The sequence below is a fragment of the Cygnus olor genome, chromosome 1 (assembly GCF_009769625.2).
Source record: "Cygnus olor isolate bCygOlo1 chromosome 1, bCygOlo1.pri.v2, whole genome shotgun sequence".
In the NCBI taxonomy this organism is placed as follows: Eukaryota; Metazoa; Chordata; class Aves; order Anseriformes; family Anatidae; genus Cygnus; species Cygnus olor.
In genome coordinates this window covers 195597517-195621367 of record NC_049169.1, presented here as the reverse complement: position 1 = coordinate 195621367, position 23851 = coordinate 195597517, and the positions used below count along the sequence as shown (strand labels likewise).

Sequence of the window (23851 nt, the reverse complement as noted above, 5' to 3'; positions counted from 1 at the left end):
AATTTTTGCCCAACAGATGACCTGCACATGAAAATAATGTTCCAATAGCATGTGAGCATTTCTGTTCCAGTAGCTGTGCAATATGTAAATAAATTTCTGTACATAAAACTATTGATCTGTAAAACGAGCTATAAAAAGGAGGAGGTAAGGTTTGACATTATTTATTTGGAAGTTGATTTTGTGACATGTTAAAAAGGTTAGTCAAGTAAAACCTGTCCAAAGAACTTTTAAAGACTCTATCCTCAATTAAATGGTATATTATTTTCCCTTTTTGTCATGCCATCTATTAGTGAGTACTTTGACTGAATGCCCAGCCTGCACTTTAGATATTAGTTTTCCAGTACACAGATTTTTATCATTTTGTATATGTCTTAAGGGATGTAGCAAGTTGAATATCAAAGCTGTTTTCTGACATATTTTGTTAGATATATGCTCAAAATTTAGTCAGAATCCATGGAATTCTGGAAATCTGTAAACAAACAAACAAACAAATAAATATTCACATACCAAACTTGAATCTTCCAAAACCATGGAATTCTATTGAGTTAGCTAATACACAATAGAGAATTACAATAGAGAATTATGTCTGGAATACTGAAATATCACCTAAATTTATATTTTCAAGTGCTAGAATATTACATTAGAATATAACGTCTTTTTCTGTTGAACATATTCCTGTCTTCTTACCACACACAAAGGAAATCAGCATAATTTATATTTTAAACACATATTTATCCCATCATATCTAAGAATACTGCACAAAGACAGGGTTGTTCTTAAAAATTCCAAGACCACATCTTGTTGGCCTACATGTTTCTCATGAAAATGAGAAAGCAAGTGTTGGTCTACTGAATTCTGACTGAGTTAGAAATTCAGGTAAAGCCTGAGCCAAATGTTTATCTAAAATTTCCTTCATAATGTACCTATCATGAAAGGTGAACATGGAAATTAATGGCTGCAGTGGTCCATTAGGCTTCTGTTCTGACACCTGCCAACAGTCTGGGTAGGTTTTTGTAGTCAAAGTAGAAGCAAAGTTTTTTGCAAAGTTTTATGTTGTTGGTGGTGGGTTTTTTTCTTCTTTTTTTCTTTTTTTCCAGAAAAGACAGTCCTGTACATTTAGATGACTTTATCTTTAAAGGAAAATAAACAAACAAACAAACAAAAACCTTTAGTGATCACACAATTGAAAGAGTTAAATACCAGCTGAACAAGATCTCACAACCTGAACAAGATCTTGAGCATTATGTCTTCAAAATTTCAGAAACCAAGATCTTGAGCACTATGTCTTCAAAAGCTCATAAACCAGATCAGAATAATATTTAATAGATTAAACCTATTCAAAACCCCCCTTTCATTCCAGTGAACTTTGGGCTTTGAGTTCATAGTGACATGTAATATCAACAATATAAATATCTTATAAATATCTTCATTTTGACATGAAAATACTCATAAAAGATGGGATATGTAATATTCCTTTATCAAAGCGAACATGAATCTTTCATCTCATCCTTTCTTTTTTGTTTTTGAATGATAGCATTGCTTAGGGGCTCTGATCTGTAGGACTTTATTCTTCAGTAATTTCAACACTACATAGCCATTGATACTCTTCCTAGTTTACAACAACATTGTGACTTTTGAATCATAGTGCCCACATTTTGGAGTAGTTCAGAAATGAGCTGGAGATGCTCCTGAGGAAACACAGGTGGGTAAAAAAAAAAAAAAAAAAAGGAAAAAAAAAAAGAAAAAAAAAACACTCTTCTCACCTTCTTCCCAAACTTTCCCCATCGTTTTTTTCTGATGTCTTCTGTCCACTCTATGCAGAACTCTTGAAAGGGCCTGGTCCTTATAAGAAACCAACAACAGAATAGTAAAGTTTCCTTGTAACTTCAATATTATTTGCATATCTTTGCAAGAATGGCACTAATCTCCCTCTTAATGAATTCCTTTGTTTAACAGTCATCAAACCTTGAGGTAAGACATGCTTAGAAATTTAGACAATCATTATTTTCTCGATATACCAAATGTAGACAGACAAATTATAAATGTAACCTAATTCCAGCTTTAACAAGAAAAGCTTTTAGATGCAAATCCTGATTAGGTAGAAACAGTATTCTGTGAAAGAGTAGTCAATGGACCATAGTTCATAGATGACTCAGAGGTCCCATGCTTTTCACACAGGTATAGCGATTACTAATGTCCCCTTTACGTGGATAATTACTGCAAATCCATACTTATCTCATGTTTGACAGTAGCACCAACTGATTAACAAACTGATTTATCTACTGCCTGAATCATTGCTGAACAAGTGGTGAGACAGGTTGTCTATTTGTTCTGCTATAAACTACAGGTATAAAATGTGTCCCCTGGTTGGATTATATCATTAGGTACACCCAAGTTACTGAGCATTGATTCTGCATTCACTACATCTCACTTTGTATGAGACAAAACCTATGGTTCTTCACATTGTCTTTAAATTAAGTTTGTTATATCCTTTTACACTGCCATAAGACTCTTCCCATTTTCTGAGTACAAATGATATCTGTAGAAGATTGCAGTGATACAGGTAATGTTACTGAGTTAAGACACTGAATTGAGCATTAGCTAGAGTTATCTCACATACCTCCCAATTCATACTACCAGTTTGTGTTTGAGTAGGAATCTCATTAGATCCAACATTTGGAATTATAAATCAAGCTACCTCCACAATACAGATAAGGCCATAAGCCTTATAAATGTCCACATATAAAGTCTGTAAATGATCTTGAAGCTTGAGCTGCACCTTGAATATACAGATATTCGGGGTATCATGTACTAAGTCTTATAAAGGTCACCCACTCTGCTCCTTATTTAGATTCCAAACCACACCCTGTTCTCAAAGGGCTGTTTTTACATGATCTTTGTAGGAAAGACCATTTTACTGTGTTCTCTTCCGTAGACCTGCTGCTAACTGGTAGCTTAGGTTTCCACTTTCAATAACAGCAGTAAACAAAATCATCGTATAAAACAGGTTTTTATTTTTGCTGATTGTCCTTGGCTATGAAATCTTGAATTAAAAGAAAGGTCATTTACCCTTCACATTCTTCTACTTTTGTGCAGTTTTAAAGAATGCTATAATCATATCCAAGAATCTAAGTGAACGGCACTTCAAAGGTTAAAAGTTCAAACATTCAACTCAAAAATTAGGGAAAAAAGGGTGAATGAGGTTACAGGTATAGTCTCAGTTCAGCAGGAATGCACATATGTGTGACAGGAACATGAGTCAACCAGAGTTTTGAGGATTTTTTTGCAACTTTTCATCCAAGTGAGAATCCCCAAAGCACCAAAACACTTTGAACCACAGAAGCTATAGTTTTTATAGAAGTGAGATAAAATCAAGAAACATTTTAAAAATGAAGCAAACTTGGAGACAGAAAAGTGAACCTATAAACAGATTATCCCTGTCCACTGTGCCCTTGGAAGGATCATTCTTCCCTTCAGGTGTGCACTTATTTCAGCAATCTTTCATCAAGTTTCAAGAAACTCTGTATGTAGTCCTTGCTGAGTCCCTAGGAAAAAATATCTTTCTTTTCATCACCTCTGATCCCTGACTGTGTCTGTTCCCAGACTTCAGAGGAGAGGCAAAGAGAGATACTGACACAGTGAACCACAAAATGACAGGCAAAACTGATGCCATCTGTTCCTACCTGCTTTAAGGACACATTCACACTGCTAGCTTTAGATTTTTAGCTTATCCTTGCCAGGTCCCTGGGAATTAGTTATGTGGCTTAACAGAATGATTCAGAATATATAAGTACAGCCAATAGGAAGAGATCAGAGATCAGAGTACCTTTATATAGAGAATATAAGCCTGTGTGCAATATAGCGGCCATATACTGGCTTTAGAGCAGCTATATAATGAACAGAGAGGTCTCAGCTGTTTTGGTACTACTCTCCAGCATCCTGAGAAAGGAGCTTTCACAATTATATGAATTTATAAAATGAATTAATCTGGTGAGTATTTATGTGTATAACTATATGACACAACTGTATGTCTGTCAGCAGGTTAACGCCGGTGACATTGTATCCTTTTCACCTTGTTTTCTATACTCTGTGTTCCTAGCTCTACAATGATGTTATTGATAATGCACTACCTTGGTAAGTTTACTGAAGAAGAGAGGTGAAACAATGTGTTGCTTTGAGCAGGAAAATTTTCAGGGAAGAAAGACTGAGGAGAAAAAATGTGGAAGTAAGCAAATAGAAATTAGGAAAACAGTGAAGATGAATGCCCCAATGCCACTTTGACTACCTCGAAAAACAACATGAGACAATTCTTGGCATTAGAGCTTTCCATTACAATTCCAGCAGTAGAGACCTTGTAATGATGCCCACCTACTGTGCCACTAATCTGTAGGTGTCACACAGGTAGTGCCACAACTCACTCCTGCCTCTGGATCAAAGTGGGAGGTTCTCTAATGCCCGTTCTCAACTAGTGGTATGGCACAGCAACAATAACAGTATATATCTTGAAATTAGCACCTGATCACCTTTGGTAGAGGTGATCAGGTGCTAATTTCATCAGGTGCTAATAACCCATCAGTGGGCTGTAATGATGTGCACCCAGACTTAACAAGATAAATATGAGCTTGGGTCCCCACATTCCATGAATAAAAGAGCATGTGGCTAGCAGCAGCAAGAGCAATATGAGTCCCTGAAATGGTGTTTCCATCTGGCATCATGGCATTAGCTATTTCATCTTCTCCCCACATGCTTCTCACTGGCTCCCCAGTCCTCTCTTGGAGTGTGTTACTATTGCAACACACCATCTTTGCAAAAGCAGTACAGACACCAAAAAGAAGGAGGTAGAGGTTAAGAATGGAGGGTTTGTGAATAAAGTAAAATGGGATGAGCCTGAGTATGCGTCCCAAAGAGGTCTGTGACCATCTTCCTGTGCGTGGTAGAACACTCCCATCTAAAACACCTTTACAAGAACCATCTTTGGGAGCAGCCTGGCAGAGTAGCACAGATACAGTCACTGAAATGTTTTCTTTGTATCATTATTATTGTTTATGATCTCTTGCTCATAACTTATGTCAGCAGGGTAATTCCATCTGTTTTCTTTCATGCACAATGATACAGCTGTAGATAGATGTAGACCCTTTTGAAGAGAAGCACTTCCAACTGAACTGTTATTACAACATATAATCAAAATCTTTTGAGTCATGGCTAAAGTGCAAGGTATTCCAGTCCAAGCTTTTAAGGTTCAAACAATTCTAATCAAGAGATTGTTTGTCAGTAAGAAATTTTTACTCTTTTCACTCTTAGTATTAGCGGTAATATAGTTCTCTGGAGAGAACATGTCTTTTTAACTGCCTTTTCACAGTTAAAAGACTGTATTTCACCTTGTGAGACACACACACAAATCTTGTTTTACCTAGTTTTTCAGACATAGTAGCAGATTCTCTTCCAGAATACTAAATGAACTCAACTGACCCCAAAATTTTCCATTGTGGCAAAATCTCATTTACAATTCATACAGCTTAGAAGTGTTTTTGTGGCAAGCTGGTGCTGTTAAACCACATCTCTACTGAACTGGGTGCTATTAAACCGCATCTCTACTGAACTGATAATCTCTTCTTCCTTCAAGGTGTCTGCATTCACAGGTCAGAATGTTTGTGGTCTTTTATTTTATTTTTTTCACAAAATATAAGAAAGCTAATGCATCTCAGTCAGCTTTACAGTTTAGTTAGATATATTTTTAACACCACATAGAAGTTTAAGAAGACCTTGTCAGTGTGATTATTGTCAGTGACCCTATCACTGTGGTCAAGGGGATTTAAAGGGCCAGTTGAATGTGGCAAATCAACAGATGGTCACAGGGCTGGTGTCACAGACAGGGGTTTGTCTACTTAGACCATGGGGCTTGCTTTGAGAAACCTGGTCTGCTGGGGTCTGATGGCATCAGAGAGGGGATGACCATCTTCAGTCATAGGCTTGCCAAGGTGGTAAAGAGGGCTTTAAAATAAAGTTGCTGTGAGAAGGGAACCTCAGTCCATCCCACTCCTCCCAGTTTGATGCCAGTGTCAGTGATAGATGCCCAGAGCCTGGAAAAGGGTCACAGTTCATCAGGAGAGCATCTGAAGAGCAAGACAAAGGAATTCCAGCCATTCCAGCTGTCCTGGTTTCAGTTAGGACAGAGTTAATTTTCCTCCTAGTAGCTGGCAGGGTGCTATGTTTTGGATTAGAATGAGAAGAGCGCTGATAACATGCTGATGTTTTAATTGTTGTAGAGCAGTGCTTACACCAAGCCAAGGACTTTTCAGCCTCTCTCTGTCCTGCTAGCGAGCAGGCTAGGGATGCAGCAGGAGCTGGGAGGGGACAGACCCAGGACAGCTGACCCAAACTGGCCAAAGGGGTATTCCATACCATCTGACGTCATGCTGAACAATATATAGGGGTGGCTAGCCGGGGTGGAGGGGGGTGCCGGCTGCTCGGGGATAGGCTGGGCATCGGTCAACAGGTGGTGAGCAATTGCATTGTGCGTCACTTATTTCGTACACATTATTACTATTAATACTATTATTATTATTGTTGTTGTTGTTTTTCTTTTCCCTGTCTTAATAAACTGTCTTTATCTCAACTCACAGGCTTCACTTTCCCGTTTCTCTCCCCCATCCCGGAGAGGGAGGGGGGAGGGTGAGCGAACGGCTGTGTGGTGTTTGACTGCCAGCCGGGCTAAACCACAACACTAGCCAATAAGTCAGCTTCATCGTGGTCCAACTTAAACATCTCTGTGCTAACACATGCAGCATGGGGAATAAATAAGAGCAGCTAGAGATATGCACGTGCCTGCAGGGCTATGACATCATCGGCGTTATGGAGTCATGACGGGATGGCTGTCATGACTGGTGTGTCGGAATGGAAGGATACAGGCTCCAGAAAGGACAGGCAAGAGAAACAAGGAGGGGTTGTTGCCCTCCATGTCAATGAGCAGTTGGAGTGCTTGGAGCTCTGCCTGGGTATGGATGAGGAGCTGACAGAGAGCTTATAGGTCAGGGAGAGCAGGGAAAGGTGACATTATATTGGGGGTCTGCTACATGCCACCTGATAGATGACAGAGGAGCCAAAGAGGAGAGGTTCTGTGCTGGACCTCATTCTCACCAACAAAAAGGGTCTGGTGAGGAATGTGAAACTCAAGGGCAGCCTTGGCTATACTGACCATGAAATTGTGCAGTTTGGGACTCAGAGGGCAGCACGGAAGGAGCACAGCAAGCTCACTACCCTGGACTTTGGGAGAGCAGACTTAGGCCTCTTCAGGGATCTGCTTGGTACAGTACCATAGGACAAAGGCCTGGAGGGAAGAGGGGCCCAAAAAAGCTGGTTAATATTCAAGGATCACCTCCTCCAAGCTCAAAAAAAAAAGAGGCCTACGGAGGGTGGAAGCAAGGACAGGTAGCCTGGGAGGAATAAAGAGAAAATGTCTGAGCAACCAGGGATCAGGTTAGGAAAGTTAAAGCCCTGTTAGAATTAAATTTGGCCAGGGATGTCAAGGGCAACTAGAAAGGCTTCCATAAGTATATCAGCGATAAAAGGAAGACGAGAGAAATTATGGCTCTCTCTGAAAAGAAATGGGAGAACTGGTTACCTGGGATATGGAGAAGGTTGAGGTACTCTATGACTTTTTTGCCTCAGTCTTCACTGGCAAGAGTTCCAGCCCAAGTTCTGGAAGACAAAAGCAGGGACTGGGAGGATGATGAAACACCCACTATAGAAGCAGGTTGGAGACCAGCTAAAGAATCTGAAGGTGCACAGCTCCTTGGAACTAATAAGATACATCCATGGGTTCTGAAGTAACTGGCAGATGAAGTTGCTAACCCACTGTCCATCATATTTGAGAAGTCATAGCAGACCAGTGAAGTTTGCACTAGCTGGAAGAGGAGAAACATAACCCTCATATTTATAAAGGGAAAAGAGGAAGACCCAGGGAACTACAGGCCAGTCAGTCTCACCTCTGTGCAAGATCATGGAGCAGATCCTCCTAGAAACTATGCTAAGGCACATGGAAAATAAGGAGGTGATTGGTGACAGCCAACATGGCTTCACTAAGGGTAAATCGTGCCAGATGAATCTGGTGGCCTTCCATATGGGGTTACAGCATTGTTGGATAGGAGAAGAGCAACTGACATCATCTACCTGGACTTGTGTGAAGCATTTGACACTGTCCCGTATGATATCCTTGTCTCCAGATTGGAGATTTGATGGATGGACCACTTGGTGGGTAAGGAATTGGCTGGAGGTCAACAACTCAATGTCCAGGTGGAGATCAGTAACGAGGGGTGTTCCTCAGGAGTCAGTACTGGGACTGACGCTGTTTAACATCTTTGTCTGCAGTGTGGACAGCAGGATTGAGTGAAACCTCAGCAAATTTGCTGATGACACCAAGCTGCGTGGTGAAGTCAACATGCTGTAGGGAAGGGATGCCATCCAGAGGGACCTTGACAGGCTTGAGATGTAGGCCTGTGCAAACCTAATAAGCTTCAACTAGGCCAAGTGCAATCTTGCATCTGGGCCAGAGCAACCCCAAGCATAAATACAGGCTGGGTGGAGAATGGATTGAGAGCAGCCCTGAGAAGAAGGACTTGGGAATTTTTGTTGATGAGAAGCTCAACTTGAGCGAGCAATGTGTGCTTGCAGCCCAGAAAGCTATCCGTATCCTGGGCTGCATCAAAAGCAGCATAGCCTGCAGGTGGAGTGAGGTGATTCTACCCCTCTGCTCTGTTCTTGTGAGAGCAAACCTGGAGTACTGAGTCCAGCTCTGGGGCTCCCAGCACAAGAAGGGCATAAATATATTACAGCAAGTCCAAAGGAGCTCTACAAGGAAGATCAAAGAGCTGGAATACCTCTCCTGTGAAGACAGGCTGAGAGAGCTGGGGTTGTCCAGCCTGGAGAAGAGAAGGCTCCTGGGAAACCTTATAGTGTCCTTCCAGTACCTAAAGGGAGCCTACAAAGCTGTGGAAAGAGTGGCTGGAAAGCTGCCTGGAAGAAAGGGACCTGGGGATACTGGTTGATAGTCAGCTGAATATGAGCCAGCAGTGTGCTCAGGTGGCCAAGAAGGCCAACAGCATCCTGGCTTGTATCACAAAAAGTGTGGCCAGCAGGACTAGGGAAGTGATTGTCCCTCTGTACTCGGCTCTGGAGAGACTGCACCTTGAATACTGTTTACAGTTTTGGGCCCCTCAATACAAGAAGGACATTGAGGTACTGGAGCATGTCCAGAGAAGGGCTACAAAGCTGGTGAGGGGTCTAGAGAACAGGTCTTACGAGGAGCAGTTGAGGGAATGGGGGTTATTTAGCCAAGAGAAAAGGCTCAGGGGAGACCTTATCTTTCTCTACAACTACCTCAAAGGAGGTCGTAGAGAGCTGGGGGTCATTCTCTTCTCCCCAGCAAGAAATGATTGGACAAGAGGAAATGTCCTCAAGTTGTACCAGGGAAGGTCTAGGTTGTATATTAGGAAAAATTTCTTCACTGAAGGGTTGTGAAGAGTTGGAACAGGCTGCCCAGAGAAGTAGTCAAGTCACCATTTCTGGAGGTATTCAGAAGATGTGTAGATATGGTGCTTAGGAATATGGTTTTGGTCTAGACTTGGCAGTGCAAGGTTAACAGTTGGACTTGATGATCTTGTAGGTTTTTTACAACCTAAATGATTCTATGATTCTGTGCTTCTATAAGAGAGCTGGAGAGGGACTCTTTGTTAGGGAGTGTATCTATAAGACAAAGAGTAAGGGTTTTAAACTAGAAGAGGGTAGATTTAGATTAGATATAAGGAAGAAATTGTTTACTATGGGGGTGGTGAGGCACTGGAACAGTGTCCCTTCCAACCCAAACCATTTTATGATTCTACGATTAACCTGTAGGTTGGCTACAGAGAGAGAAACAACCAGAGAGAACTGACAATGCTAAGAAATTAGATAGTATTCAAGAAAAGCTATCTTCCTTCTCAGATATTACTATGATGATTTTGTATGTATGAAACAGTATAGTCTTTAGTCTGCACTGTTATTCCTGGTGAAGTTTTCTGAATGCTCAGATGAATCCTCGGCTTTGCACCAATAATTTAATAAACTAGCATGTGTTCAGAAGAGCTGCTGACTTTTAAGCACACCACTCGTGGAGGATGCAGTCAAGAATGCTATTGGATGCAGAGGATGTAGAAATCTGCTAATGTTGCTGTATCACTAAACTAGATTAGGGCAGCACCATGGGACTAGTGAGGGAAGAGTGCTTGTCAGGTATGTACATTCACTTCTCACATCTTCGTGCAGTTTGTTCCATTTGGCAGATTTCTCTACTTTACTGCTCGTATCTCAAGGTGTGAAGTAGTGTAGAGTGAAAATGGAGTTACAAGACAACTTTTTGCCTCTAGCCTTTGCTTTCTTTTGACCGAAAGTGTAGTGACAGATTACTTAGATCTTTCCCACTAGATCTATATCCCAATAAGGATGATAGAAGAAAGAAGTGCCAGAATTTCCCAGAAGTGTTGTAGAACTGAGCACACAAGTGACAAGGATTGCCCCTGATTGCTCACAGCATGGTAATCTCTGATTAGAATAACCATAGGTCTAGCAGGGACTTCTTATGAAAAAGCAGGATCAATTATACCATTCTATCATTACTATCAGTATAGTAATCTATGCCATATTTATTATATACAGTCTACCAAGATTCTCAATGTTGACAATTCCACAGACCTCTCAGGTAATTTATTTCAAAAGCTAAAATAATCTAAACCTAGAATGATCATGAAAACAGTATGCCAAACTAGATCATACTCCAACTGAGCCCTTGTAGTTATTGAAATAGGGGCCACTTCACAACAGAAATGATTAGAATGCCAGTAGTTCTGCGGAGCGTTGTATCTTATAAAGAAATTTCTAAACGGTTAGTGAAGAACTTTTAGTTATTGATCCAAGTAAAATGTTCATCATGCTAATTGAGTCTTCACACAAAGAGTTTATATCTGAGCAAAAATGTACTAAGTGTAGGCTTTGCACTCTTACAGAGGCAGAAGAAGGATGAAAGAGATCCTTATTGTTTCAGGACCTAGTAGTACCAAATAATAGAAATAAAATTAGAGCTTCTCCTGTTGACAACACAGTCAGTTTGATCATAGGATGTGACAGCTGTTCCGATCTTCATCTGTCCCATCAGTTCTGGGCTCCCTGGTACAAAAAAGAGAGGGATCTCCTGGAAAGAATCCAGCAGAGGGCCACAAAGATGATACAGGGCCTGGAGCATCTTCCCTATGAGGAAAGGCTGAGAGACCTGGGTCTGTTCAGCCTGGAGAAAAGAAAACTGAGAGGGGATCTTGTTAATATTTACAAATACCTTAAGGGTGGGAGACAGAGGGATTTGGCCAACCATTTTTCAGTGGTTTGTGGGGACAGGACAAGGGGCAATGGCCACAAAATGGAGTACAGGAAGTTCTGCACCAACACGTGAAAGAACTTCATGGTAAGGGTGACGGAGCACTGGAACAGGCTGCCCAGGGAGGTTGTAGAATCTCCTTCTCTGGAGATATTCAAGACCTATCTGGACACCTTGCTGGGCAGCCTGCTCTAGGGAACCTGCTTTGGCAGGTGGGTTGGACCCGATGATCTCCTGAGGTCCCTTCCAACCCCTACAATTCTGTGATTCTGTGATTCTGTGATCTTTGAACTACGTTGAAATTACACATTTGACATTGTTGAAAAACAGAATTTTGTAAAACAACCTCAAATTCAAAGGTGCTAAATGAGAAATTAATAGAATGATATACTAACAGCATGTATCAGTAGATCATTAAAATGATCTCAGTCTTCGCATACTGTGAGCATACTTGTTTCATCTTAGTGTCTATTTCTAGGAGAAATGATAGACAGGAACAGGTGCATATTTTGGGGTTGTTCAGATGTATTATATCAATGGGACATAGAAAGCATGTATTCAACTTATTGCTTTTCAGCACTCCATGCTGGGATTTTTAGATGGGTTCACAGCTTTTTGCTCTTTTGATTCTCATCTGTTAGCCACCCTTGCAAGAAATCAGCAGCCGCTTTGGCTACTGGTACCTGTCCGTCTTCCTTGGGATTATGACATTCTGCTCTCATTGACACCCAAATAACTGACTGCCTAGGTATGCAAGGTAGAGATCACTAGAAAGCAGAAAACAGATCCATTGGGGCATTCTTAAACAATGTAAATTTTAAAATTTCCAAATTGATTTTTTTTTTTTGAGAGAGAGAGTGTGCATGAGTTCTAATGAAAAGGCTGTCAGTTCTTCCTATCTACAAAACTCTTCTATTCACATGAAAACAGGAACTATCTCTAAAAAAAAAAAAAAAAAAAAAAAAAAAAAAAAAAAAATTTCAAGGAGGTGGGAAAGATTTAAATTCAGTTCCTTACTGTATGGAGGTGTAACTTGAAGCTAATATTCTAGTAGTGTTGTTGCAGAACATGAATCAATGTTGGAAAACAGGTACCATCTGACTGGGTGTTATTACAAAGCTTACAATAATAATGCTTTAGCTAGATTACTGCTGCCCTGAGCATATGAAAACTTCCCATGTAAACATCTAATTAACTGTCTTAAATTTACAACAACCTAATTTTAATGAAATTAAAGTTTAGTGTGCTGCAGGTTAATATGAAAAATATTTCTGCTATTTGTATTATATTGCTGAAGTTAACGTTAACACTTCAGGCATAGGATAGTTTGGCTGGTTTGAGCTGTGTCTTTAACCAGTATAAATTAAAGCAGATCCATGTGGTTGAATGAAACTCTCATTTTACAATGGGTAAAGGTTTGCCCCCTTGAGTACATGGTCTATTTGTATTTTCACTCTTGCATACCCAGTATGCCAAGTTGTCTTTCTAATGAGTGAAACACAGAAATATCTTAAAGTAACTAAAATTTCCCCATGCATTTTTCTTTTTCCTGAGGGAATTATGAAGTCCTACAAGCATGTTATTATTTTTAAAGCTTCTGAGAAAAATAGGGTAAGTTAATAATTCATTGTTGTCACCTAGGAACATGGAAAAAATTATTGTGATAAAAGTCTTTCTTGAAAAGCAAGAACTTTTTCTAAGTAGCAGAATATTTCTGACATTGAAACAGTGTGAATAAAAAAAGAATAAACTTAATTATTAAAAATATTAAAATATTAATATAGGTTTTAATTTTAAATGCATCAGTAGAAAAATATGGTAAGAAACACAAAAGAATGTTTTCACACTTTTTTGAGTCATTTCAGAGTGTTTGTAGATATATTGTCCTAAAGCCAACATATTTTATAAAAAGGCTTTTAAAATAATTTTTTGACTATAATGAAGAGCATAAAGACCTTAAACAGCCCTTCCTACTCTCTGGAACACTTTTTCTGATATAAATTCTGATAAATTCTTCCAGTTTTTCCTATTCATATGAGACCAAACACATTTTGAGGCATAATACTAGAACAGAAATGCAAGGTGTCTGTTAGCAAAACGATGCTAAATTTTCAAAATGTACAAACTGATCTCTCTGACTTAAGAGTATTATTGAAAACTAAAATAATGACAAGTTTTATTGTTTGTTTATTTTATATAGGTAATTGACTACTTATTTGAATCTCTATTCCATTTACAGTTAGGCTCTGATTGAGTTTAATACTGCAGATGTTTACGTTTTAGGACATTCATGTCTCATCATTGACTTCAGTTATTAACAGGGTCTTTAAAGCTAATGGTGTACTGAAGTGCCTGTCTGAAATGAGGAATTAATAAGAAGCACTGTTAAAATCAGTAATGACCCACTCGTACAGAGAAAAAAGCACTTCAAGAGACCATGTTCATTCTGACATATCAGTGGTTTCCAGCCATTACTGCTCAGCAACACTGCAGAAATTGCACTTATTCTCTGCGCTTAGAACAGAAACTACATTAGTTAGCAAAAGCTGACTTGTAATGCTTGTCACCTGCAATTGCATGTACCTATGTGGACACCATTTGCGTTGTTAAAATCTGTGCATTTGCATACACAAATGTTTTTGTGCAGCAAACGTCAAGGACAAAATGATAGGCCCAGTTGTGGCTCCTTTGTAAAAAACTTGCCCTGAGACAGTTTGCATAGATTAGATTAAATAGAGCTGGAAGTAGTTTACAGCACATTAATGATAAATCTTAGCATATTCCCATGACCTAGCATATCACACACAGGAATTACACTATTATAAATGTTTGAAAATCTGAAGAAAATCCAACTAATTTTGTATTCTGCTAAGGGATTGGGCCAAACATCGCCTTTTTTCTAATCAGTATTATATTTTAATTTATATTCTATATTATAATATAGAATATTATATATTCTAATCAATATTTAAATAAAAAACTCCATCTAGTGTGATAACATAAAAAATGTATATAAAGTAGATGGTATTCTGGTTATTTAAGTGGTTTTACTATAGCAATAACTCATATTCATTTCCTGTGAGATTTCGAGGCTTGTACATCTATTATGAAGGAGTGAGAGAAAGCACAGGGAAATGAGAGAGCTCAAAGTCATTCAAGGAGAAATAAGTTTCAGCTATTTACAAATACTTGTCCTGATTCCTTGTAATCTACATTAAAGAATACTGACAGGTCCCGTATCCAAGCTAATGTGAAATGACAGATTGCTCAGATCCAAACATTCTAAAGGGCCACAGGCTAAGTGAGTCAGAGCAGCTACTCTGCATTTGCATCTTAAAGGTTCTTATTTCCAATATGCACGCAAACCAATTTCATACTTCTTTTTTAGACCCTGCTGAGAAATAAGGGGGAAAAAATTCTAACCACTTGAATAACTTACAATCTTCTTTTACCTAGTTTCTGTGTGTTCAAGTTTACAAAACTGTTGACTAAATCTTCAATGAATTTCTCATTAATGCTCCCCTGACTGCTTTGATTGTTATTAGCCCTATAAATATAACTTTAGTGTGGAAGAGTCAAAAGCACAAAAAAAAAAAAATAGAAAGGCAAAAGTAAGCATAACTTAATCAAACTACTCACTGCTAATTCTTCTTCCCCTCAGAAAAATGCCCACACATTTGGTTTTTTTGTTGGCTTTTTCAATATATATATATGTATATATGTATATATTTCAAAAAACATAAAGCTCCAGATATAATCTGCCTGGCTTCCATTTCTATCAGTGTCACCTCTATTACTCTCCAATAAAATCCTAAAGACTAATTATAATTTTTGCTGTGTTCAACCACTCATCTCCTTCAACATATGGACTCCAGGGTCCATCACAGAAATTAAAACAAAACCTAGCCACTGCATCAGTACCTCTGTTTGTGAGAATCTGTTATGAATGATACAACAGAATCAAACTTAGAGTTTTCCCTTCTCATTATCTTAATTTTAATGGAAGACTCTGCTCACCAATTTTACATGTGATAGGAAGAAAAAAATGCACATCCTGACCGTGGTGAATCAAGGTAAAACTGTCCCTGCTGATAAAGACGGCTGAGATTTTCCGCCCTCTAAACCAGTATGTCCTCTATTGGCTATAGACAATATCTGAGAACTTTCTTACTGAATGGTAACAGATATTAACAAGGAAACATATTGTCTGAAACACAGCAAAGCAATAAGAGGATCTGGACTATTAATTCATTTCATTTATCCTTAAGAACTTAAAGGGAAAATAATCATCAACAAGCCTGAAGGAAGTTGAACTTTGTCATTCACATTTGTGGGGACCTCATACTCTGTTCATCCCATCATCAGTTTTCTCTCTCTCTCTGCCAGTCAACACTGATTAAGAGAAGGCATTTCTAGTTGGCAAGCAGAAGACTTCCAAACACCTTCAAATATCTTCAAGGAAAGATCTAGCATTTCCTATAAGTATAATTTATATTCATCAGCTTCTTAGAAGACAGTCTCGAAGAATACCTTTCTAATCACCAGAACAAATCAATCTCTCACATGCAAATGATATGAACTTCCATCCTTCCAAATAAAAAAGCATATCTTTATCAAGTATCTTACCTTCCCTGATACATACTTTATTGGTAAAAGAGTAAAATTGATGAAAGGGCTGATCTGTGTGAACTAATGCATTTTTGTTTAAAAGAATGTACTAAAAATGTTTCCAATCTTAAGTGTTACTGCTGAACAGGAGCTTTGAATAGATTGCAAATGTTTTTACAGTGAAAATATTCAATTGGAAATATTGTCTGAAAACTATAATTACTGAGCATTTTGCAGCCTTCCAATGTCAATCTAAGTCCAATCCTGAAGCCTTAAGGAAAAAAAAAATACATTCTTATGCATGCTTTTATGGTTTTATAACAATTCTCAATTCAGTTTACTGAATTATGCTGTAATTAACAAAGTTTACTTTATAGAAAGGCTATATGTATAGAAAGGTTAATATGTATTTCCAAACTTGCTGATATTCCAGACAAGAAAACCACAGGCATTGCAAGCTGGGCATCCAACAGCTGCAGTACTTCAAATAAAATCATAGTGGGAAAGTATAATATACACAGACATCATATACACTTGGAAAATTACATTCAATTTCAGTTTAGCTCTTTTCATTATCAATCAATATTTTAGCTTCATGGGTATTTTAGCTTACATGGGTTCTTCACAGTATGCTGTGAAGAATGTGGTTAACCTCAGAGAGCAGGTGGTCACCTGAGAGAGCAGATGTTCAAGTTCAAAGACCAGCATCACATTTGGTGCTCACCACTACCATCAGCAGCAGAATTTATATGCTTTAATTCTTTAGACTGTCTCTAACATTACACCACCGTCTTAAGTCATCTGCCCCTCCCTTTCTCTCTCCCCCACAGATTCCTACTGCCCTTTGAGAGTCCCTATAGCATCCTGGCTCACATCCAGACTTCCAAAAGACATAGTTACACAAGCTTCTATGTCTGTGCTGTAAGCAGTTAAGTCATCTCATAGGTTTTGTATTACATTTCTCAGCCCTATGTAGGTGTCTTGGATACCTTTGGACTATTTTAATACGAATGAAACGGAGCAAATTCACAGAGCATAAGTTGCCACTGTCCACAATGCCTGATTCAGGGTTTCTCTTAGCTTTATTCCCATCCCATGTCTTGGATGCATATTTGTGGCCAAAAACTGATGCATTCCTCAAGCATACCTCTCAGTTTTGGCTGAAAGTTTAGTTCATGAGCTTATAGACTGCTTCTTGATAATAGCCAAAGCCAGAATAAGGGGAGAAAATGGGGGAATTCACTTCTGAATCACACTTTTGATTTAAACAGCAGTTGCGATTCTGTGCCTCACGTGATGTCAGGTGATAATAGGCATTTATGGCATCGTATGAGGAGCAGCTGAGGTCACTGGGCCTGTTCAGCCTGGAGAAGAGGAGGCTGAGGGGAGACCTCATCACAGTCTACAACTTCCTCACGAGGGGGAGTGGAGAGGCAGGTGACCTATTCTCCGTAAACACCAGTGATAGGACCTGCGGGAACGGTGTCAAGCTGAGGCAGGGGAAGTTTAGGCTGGACATCAGGAAGAGGTTCTTCACCGAGAGGGTGGTTGCACACTGGAACAGGCTCCCCAGTGAAGTAGTCACTGCAGCAAGCCTGTCTGAATTTAAGAAGTGTTTGGACTGTGCACTTAGTCACATGGTCTAAACTTTTGGGTAGACCTGTGCGGTGCCAGGAGTTGGACTTGATGATCCTTATGGGTCCCTTCCAACTCGGGATATTCTATGATTCTATGATTTAAGTTTGGGGAACTATCTCAAGATTTGAGGGTGAGATTCAGTTCCAGGTCGAGATATCTGAGTTTAGATATCTGTAACATGAATTAGATGTGGCATTTTATTACTGTCAATAGAAACACTACTGATTCTATGTGAAAGATCCATGAATTAACATGTACAATAGAAGCTCATCTCACCTTATCTTTCATTTTACAAGCATCTTCTAAACAGACAGGTATTCTTTCCTTCTTGGTCGTCCTTATAATAGAACTCCTGAGTGCTAGCTCTGATTAAAATTAATCTTTCTGAATACTGATGATCTCAGTACTGATGTTTGACCTATACTCCAGGTTATGTTTTCTCAGTTCCTTAACTATAAACACTTCCATAACAAGCAGCTGGTTAGTATCTGCTATATTCTAGGGTTGCATTTGCCTTTGCTGTATAGTACTGTTAGTTCAGAGCAACATTCACTACTTTTCTATGAATGTGACTCTAAGAACCACCAAAGCCCTTCTGTTTGATACTTGCTGCATCAGTGAACTGTTTGTTTCAGCAAATTTCTATCATCCTTCTTTTTGTATCCTCATCATTATGAAAAATAAGATGATATTTCAAAGACCCAGCTCTCTTTCAACAAAACTGATTTTCCTCTTCTGTTCAGACAGTTCCTTAACCATCTTAAATTTCTGTATTAAACTTTTTTAAACAGTCATGTGAATTCCAGTAGCCTCATCACTAAACACTTGGAAGATGAAATCTGCATTCCTTTTCTCTAGAAAATATTTCTCTTATTAAATGTTATAATAATTTAGTCTTGCCTTCAGTTCTATGTTAGTAAAATCATGTTGAATTTTATCTCCTGTCCATTTGCTGTCATGATCCCAATTATTCTTTTTACTAATATTCTTGCTAAAAGTCTTTTTTTTTTTGCTTTTGGTATTAAACCAGCATATTTACTGATTCCAAGTCACCAATTCTCATATCTTTTTCTCCACATTATTATGTAGACAATTTTTTCTACGGAGAGAGTAAGCTTATATGCCAATTTTTTCAGAGTCCTTGGATGGACAACACCTATCTCCTTTAAGTTTTGCTTAAACTTAGATACAATAATCTCCAAACTATCACCTTGATCTCTCTCTTCCCTATACCTTCATCTATAATCATAATTTTTCCCTCAGTTTATAATGTTTTTTTTTTTCCTGAATTGTTCAATTATTCTTAACTATATTCCAACCTCATTTCTTCTCTCTTTGCTACCCTTTTGTTTATGATGTTAAAAAAAAAACTTTTCCTACAGAATTTTCTTATTAAAATGTGTTGACATACTACACGGGTGGTCTCTCCATGACAGATATTTGCAGGGCGGGAGGGAAAAGTCTGTGTTCCTGCTGTGTACAGCAAGTGTTATGTGAATAAATAAAGCATTTCAGTTTTCATCATAACCAGCCTCTGGCTTTTTTCCCAAACACAAAAAGGGAGAACAAATGAATGTTAGGTATTTTAAGGAAAGTATTAATTTCTGAGTCAAATAATTCACCAGTAAATGTGTTTTCAATTCCTTTGATTGAGCAATTATTCTTTTCCTCATGGATACCAAGAGCTTTTAGCTAAATAGAATGTAGCTGATAATATGTATAAGATTCATTAGATAATCTTCCATATGCATCTAACTTTCTTTTCCTCCAAGATCAGAATGAAAAACAGTTTTATATCATGACTTATCCTGTGTATAAGCTTTTTTTAATTTGTAAACATTGTAGGAGTGTCCTTTTATTTGTCTGATGCTGACAGTATGATGGCAACTATTACTGTTCTGCAAAGGCTACTATCATACTAATAATACAATGTCCTCAGAGCATTGATCACCGAGTATCTTGAGAGGAAATATACAAAAGCCTACTTGCACCAAGAAGAAAAGAAGGAAGCTTACATCCCAGTCAGTTCTTAAACCAGATATCATTCTAGTGAAAGGTACTCCTTTTTACTTCAGATGTGAAACTAGTCACAGGTGTGAAATATTGTAACAAAATTTCAGACCTTCCCATTTGCGTTAATAAATAAACAAATAGGTAGATAAAAGAAAGCTCAAAATTCTGATACAAAGCAGTTATCTAATATAATTTTGCTTTCTAAAAAATTAACTTTAGACAAATAATGTGACTCAAAAACTGATACAGATTAGTTTAGAGTAAGAGGGGACATACAGCATCATATTATACTGGGGAATTTGTAGACGTCTTTTCTTTGCTCCATTCACATTTGAAGCTATTTAGCTATTATTTTCTTCTATCTTTTTTGCTGAGAACAGTAAGTAGTTTTACATCTGAAGTGAGTAAGTGTACATTTTTTCATGAGAATAAAATTCTGTTTTCTCCAACACTATTTCCATAAACCTCATATAATAAAACACCAAAGTCAGAGAATGGAGTGGTTTTTTGTTTGTTTGTTTTTGTTTGTTTTTGTTTCGTTTTGTTTTTCCTGACAGTAAAAGATATTCAGTCTCATATTGGTGATTTGCTTTGAAAACATAACTGAATCTTAAGTATTTATTTCATCACTGCTAATTTAAACAAAACTCAGTTTTGCACTTTAAGGTGTCCAACCTACAAAGGGAATTCCTTCCATTTATTGTTTGTTGAAGAGCCCAACCCAGACCTGTTAATAAGGGTGGTGAGAGATCCTTACTCCTGGTGAAACACTTTTCTATGAAAAATAAACTATAACATTGCAGTCTCCACAATTTCTGACCATAGCCTCAACACGGTATTCCTAGCAGAAGGAATATTAGTCACTACTTTAACAAACAGAAAACCTTCACTGCAGAGGTATATCTAAAAATCCAGACATGCCTGGGAAAGGCCACCCATCCACTTAGATACTTTAATACAGATAGAGATCTTAATCTTACTTTCAAAATACAGGAGAAGGAAGCACTCCTCATTTCCTCCACTTCTATGTGATACCTGAAAGCATTTGTTGAGAATTATCTTCCTTCACTGTCCATGCCTGCTGAACAGCTTCCAACCCATACCTCCTATGTCCTTTGGAGAGCCCTAACAACCACCCAGCCTAGGAATAAAAGTGCAATATCTGCAAGCAGGGTTTGGCTTAATTGCCATCTAAGAGATGCCATTTAGCCTTGCAGTTCTCTGTCAGGACAGAAGTAATGTGTGTGTTGTTTTTTGTTGTAGTTATTGCTATTGGGTTTTGTTTGTTTGTTTTGTTTTGTTTTAATGTTTTTCCAGGGCTCCAGATTTAACATAAATTCTGGGGCTTTGTTTCTTTTAGATCAGTTAAAGCATGTTAATTTGCACTTCTGTATAGCTTAATGTATTTTATGACTAATACAGTGTAAGCAAAGACAAAATTTGAAATTCCCAAGTGTAAATGGCTAAATATTTCTCATGAGTATACTTCAGTGGGGTTATTCAACTGAGAAATGTGGTGAAACTGGAATCATACTAGACTCAATGTAAAAAAAAAATACTAAACTACAAAAAAGCAGAGATTATTTAAGTGTATGCTACACTGTGTAGTAATGCTATCAATCATACTTTGACTAGATATAATTAATTTTATGGTTTTTTTTTTTTTCCAGTTCTCTTTTACATTTTGCTTTCCATTCTTCTTAGAGTTGGTTTTTAAGATATTTTTTTTAATGAAATATCTTGTGGTTATTTTGACAAAATATAACAGTGAAACTTTAAACACAAATTATGAAGAATCACCTTTTTACTTTTTACAAAATATTCATTAATATTCACCATGGATATGTGTCAAAAGATACCGATCCACAGATGGCTCCTTGTAACTGTATGAATTAAGGAAAAAGGAATAAAATGGGTTTATTACAAACCTTTTGAAACAGGAGAACTCCATTATCATCTTCCTCATCCCTAGCTACAGAGGCAGCAGCCCTTAATCTTATTTATTAGCTGTAAAATTTATCATCATGGAATTTGGCTTCTAGGAATTGAGATATAATTATGTATTTTTCCTTTTCAGGATAACTATTCTTCCACATGGGAGCCTGCGAATCCTGAACGCTTCTAAGTCTGATGAAGGACGGTATTTATGTCAAGGTGTAAATGTATTTGGGTCTGCAGAAATCATCGCATCAGTATCTGTTAAAGGTATGACAAAATACTTTGATGTTATTGATGATATCTCATTGCTAATATTTGTATACATATTAAATCAACCAGATCATAAATAGTTCTATAAATTAAAACAAACAAAAAAAAAATAGAGGAAGAAAAAATAAAAATCAATATCCCTTTTAACATATTTTATCTTTGGGATCTCACTTGCTCATACCCCTTTCTGAAGAGGATTGAAGTCTGGAAAAAAAAAAAAAAAAAAAAAAAAAAAAGAAAAAAAGGCAATAAACATTATAAGGAAAGATAACAGTTTCTCAGAACACTGACAGTAATCAAAGCACTGAGTTACAATTATTTTCTAAGCCACATTTTTCTCACTTTGCAGGTGAATTCTTATATTGCCTTTCATTTTAGATGTTCAAGACCATTTTCAATGGTCATCTTGGTATATTTATGCCTGGATTTTTTTAATTATTTTTCATTTATTTTTTATGAGACAAAACAATGCAATCACAAGATTCCAGGTATTACAGCTTTAAAAGCAAGCAAATACATATATATATATGTATATATATATATTTCAGTGTTTAGCACTATACATTTTGAAAAAAAAAAAAAAAAAAAAAACAAACAATAAATGCAGGGTCTGAGTAAATCAAGCAGAACTCAAAAACAGTGTATTTATGCCTTGCCATAACTAGACTTTCACTGAACTGTTCTTTATCCTTCTATATTTCAAGAACCAACAAGAATAGAGCTGACTCCCAAGAAGATAGAGTTAACAGTTGGAGAAAGCATTGTCCTCAGTTGCAAAGCCCTTCATGACAGCACACTAGATGTCACTTTCTACTGGACACTTAATGGGCAGCCAATTGACTTTGATAAAGAAGGTGGACACTTTGAAAGCATCAAGGCAGTAAGTGATCATACGTATGTTTTTTATGTCTGCTGCAAAGCGATAAAAATTTGCTTTTACATGTTTTTTATATGATTTTTCATGCCTCCCATCTACAAAAGTCTAACAAAATTGAAAGATAACTTGTTTCACTACTGTTGGAAAGAAATTATAGCTAGAAGAGGTACAAACTTCAGGTCACTAGAGTTAATTCTGCATCTGTTAATATTAGTGAGGTACCTGTTGAGGTACCTTTGTGAGGGAACTGAGGTACTCTTTGTGAGGGAACAGAAAGTAGTTTGAATCAAACCTTCCTTACATAATTCTACTGATTTTAATACAAAAAGGATGCTGCTATAAACTTTGATATCTTTCTTACAGATAGTATGGTTGTTGGAGTGTCCTTATCTCCCAATGTTTTTATTTATTTATCACATATTTTGTTATCTGAATAGCAAGGACTATGTTTTATTCTCCAGCCTTCTCTCCACCACCACCATTCCTCGCTGCACACTCCCCACCCCCACCCCACCCCACTGAGTAGATTCTAGCTGTGCAACTGCTATTAAAGTAAATAAAAATCATATGGAAAAATATGCATACAAATTATATACATTAAAAACAAAAACAATTTCATATGATCAAATAGTATGATAAAGTAATGCAAGCCCATCCCATGTAAAACTGTTTGAACTTTTCTTAGTAGAAAGAAATTTCTTAATGTGAATGAGTCTGGAAATAAAAGCTACAGACATTTACTTCAATTTTCCCATTAATGAAATGTAAATAAAATGTCCATGCTATGTTAACAGAGAAAAATGAACCTCACAAAGGTCAGGAACTTTTAAAAGTCAATGTGTCCAATTTGAGTATAATGTAGTAAAGTTAACTTTGCATTAAAAAACTTGTCAGTGGCAGTCAATTTATTCTTCTGCTTGGCTTTATATGTCATACTGTATTCATTTTGTATGTGTGTTGGTGGTGAGGGATTTGGTTTTTTTTTGTTTGTTTTCATTTTTGTTTTTGTTTTGTTTGACTTCAATAAGCTTTGTCATTGAAAACTATTAGCAAGGTGTGAAGGGTCTTAGCATACTTGTCTTCATCAAAAATCCAATACTCAAAAT

General features: G+C 37.5%; 1 protein-coding gene across 3 annotated transcripts in view; it reads left to right on the top strand.

The window, feature by feature from the left end:
- Window positions 1–23851, top strand: part of CNTN5 (contactin 5) — a 670764-nt gene that overhangs the window by 582131 nt on the left and 64782 nt on the right. For all 3 annotated transcript variants that reach the window (XM_040544184.1, XM_040544185.1, XM_040544186.1), the window contains 2 exons: window positions 21738–21865; window positions 22573–22748. In XM_040544184.1, the coding sequence (XP_040400118.1) occupies window positions 21738–21865; window positions 22573–22748 (304 nt within the window). The remainder of the gene's footprint in view (window positions 1–21737; window positions 21866–22572; window positions 22749–23851) is intronic.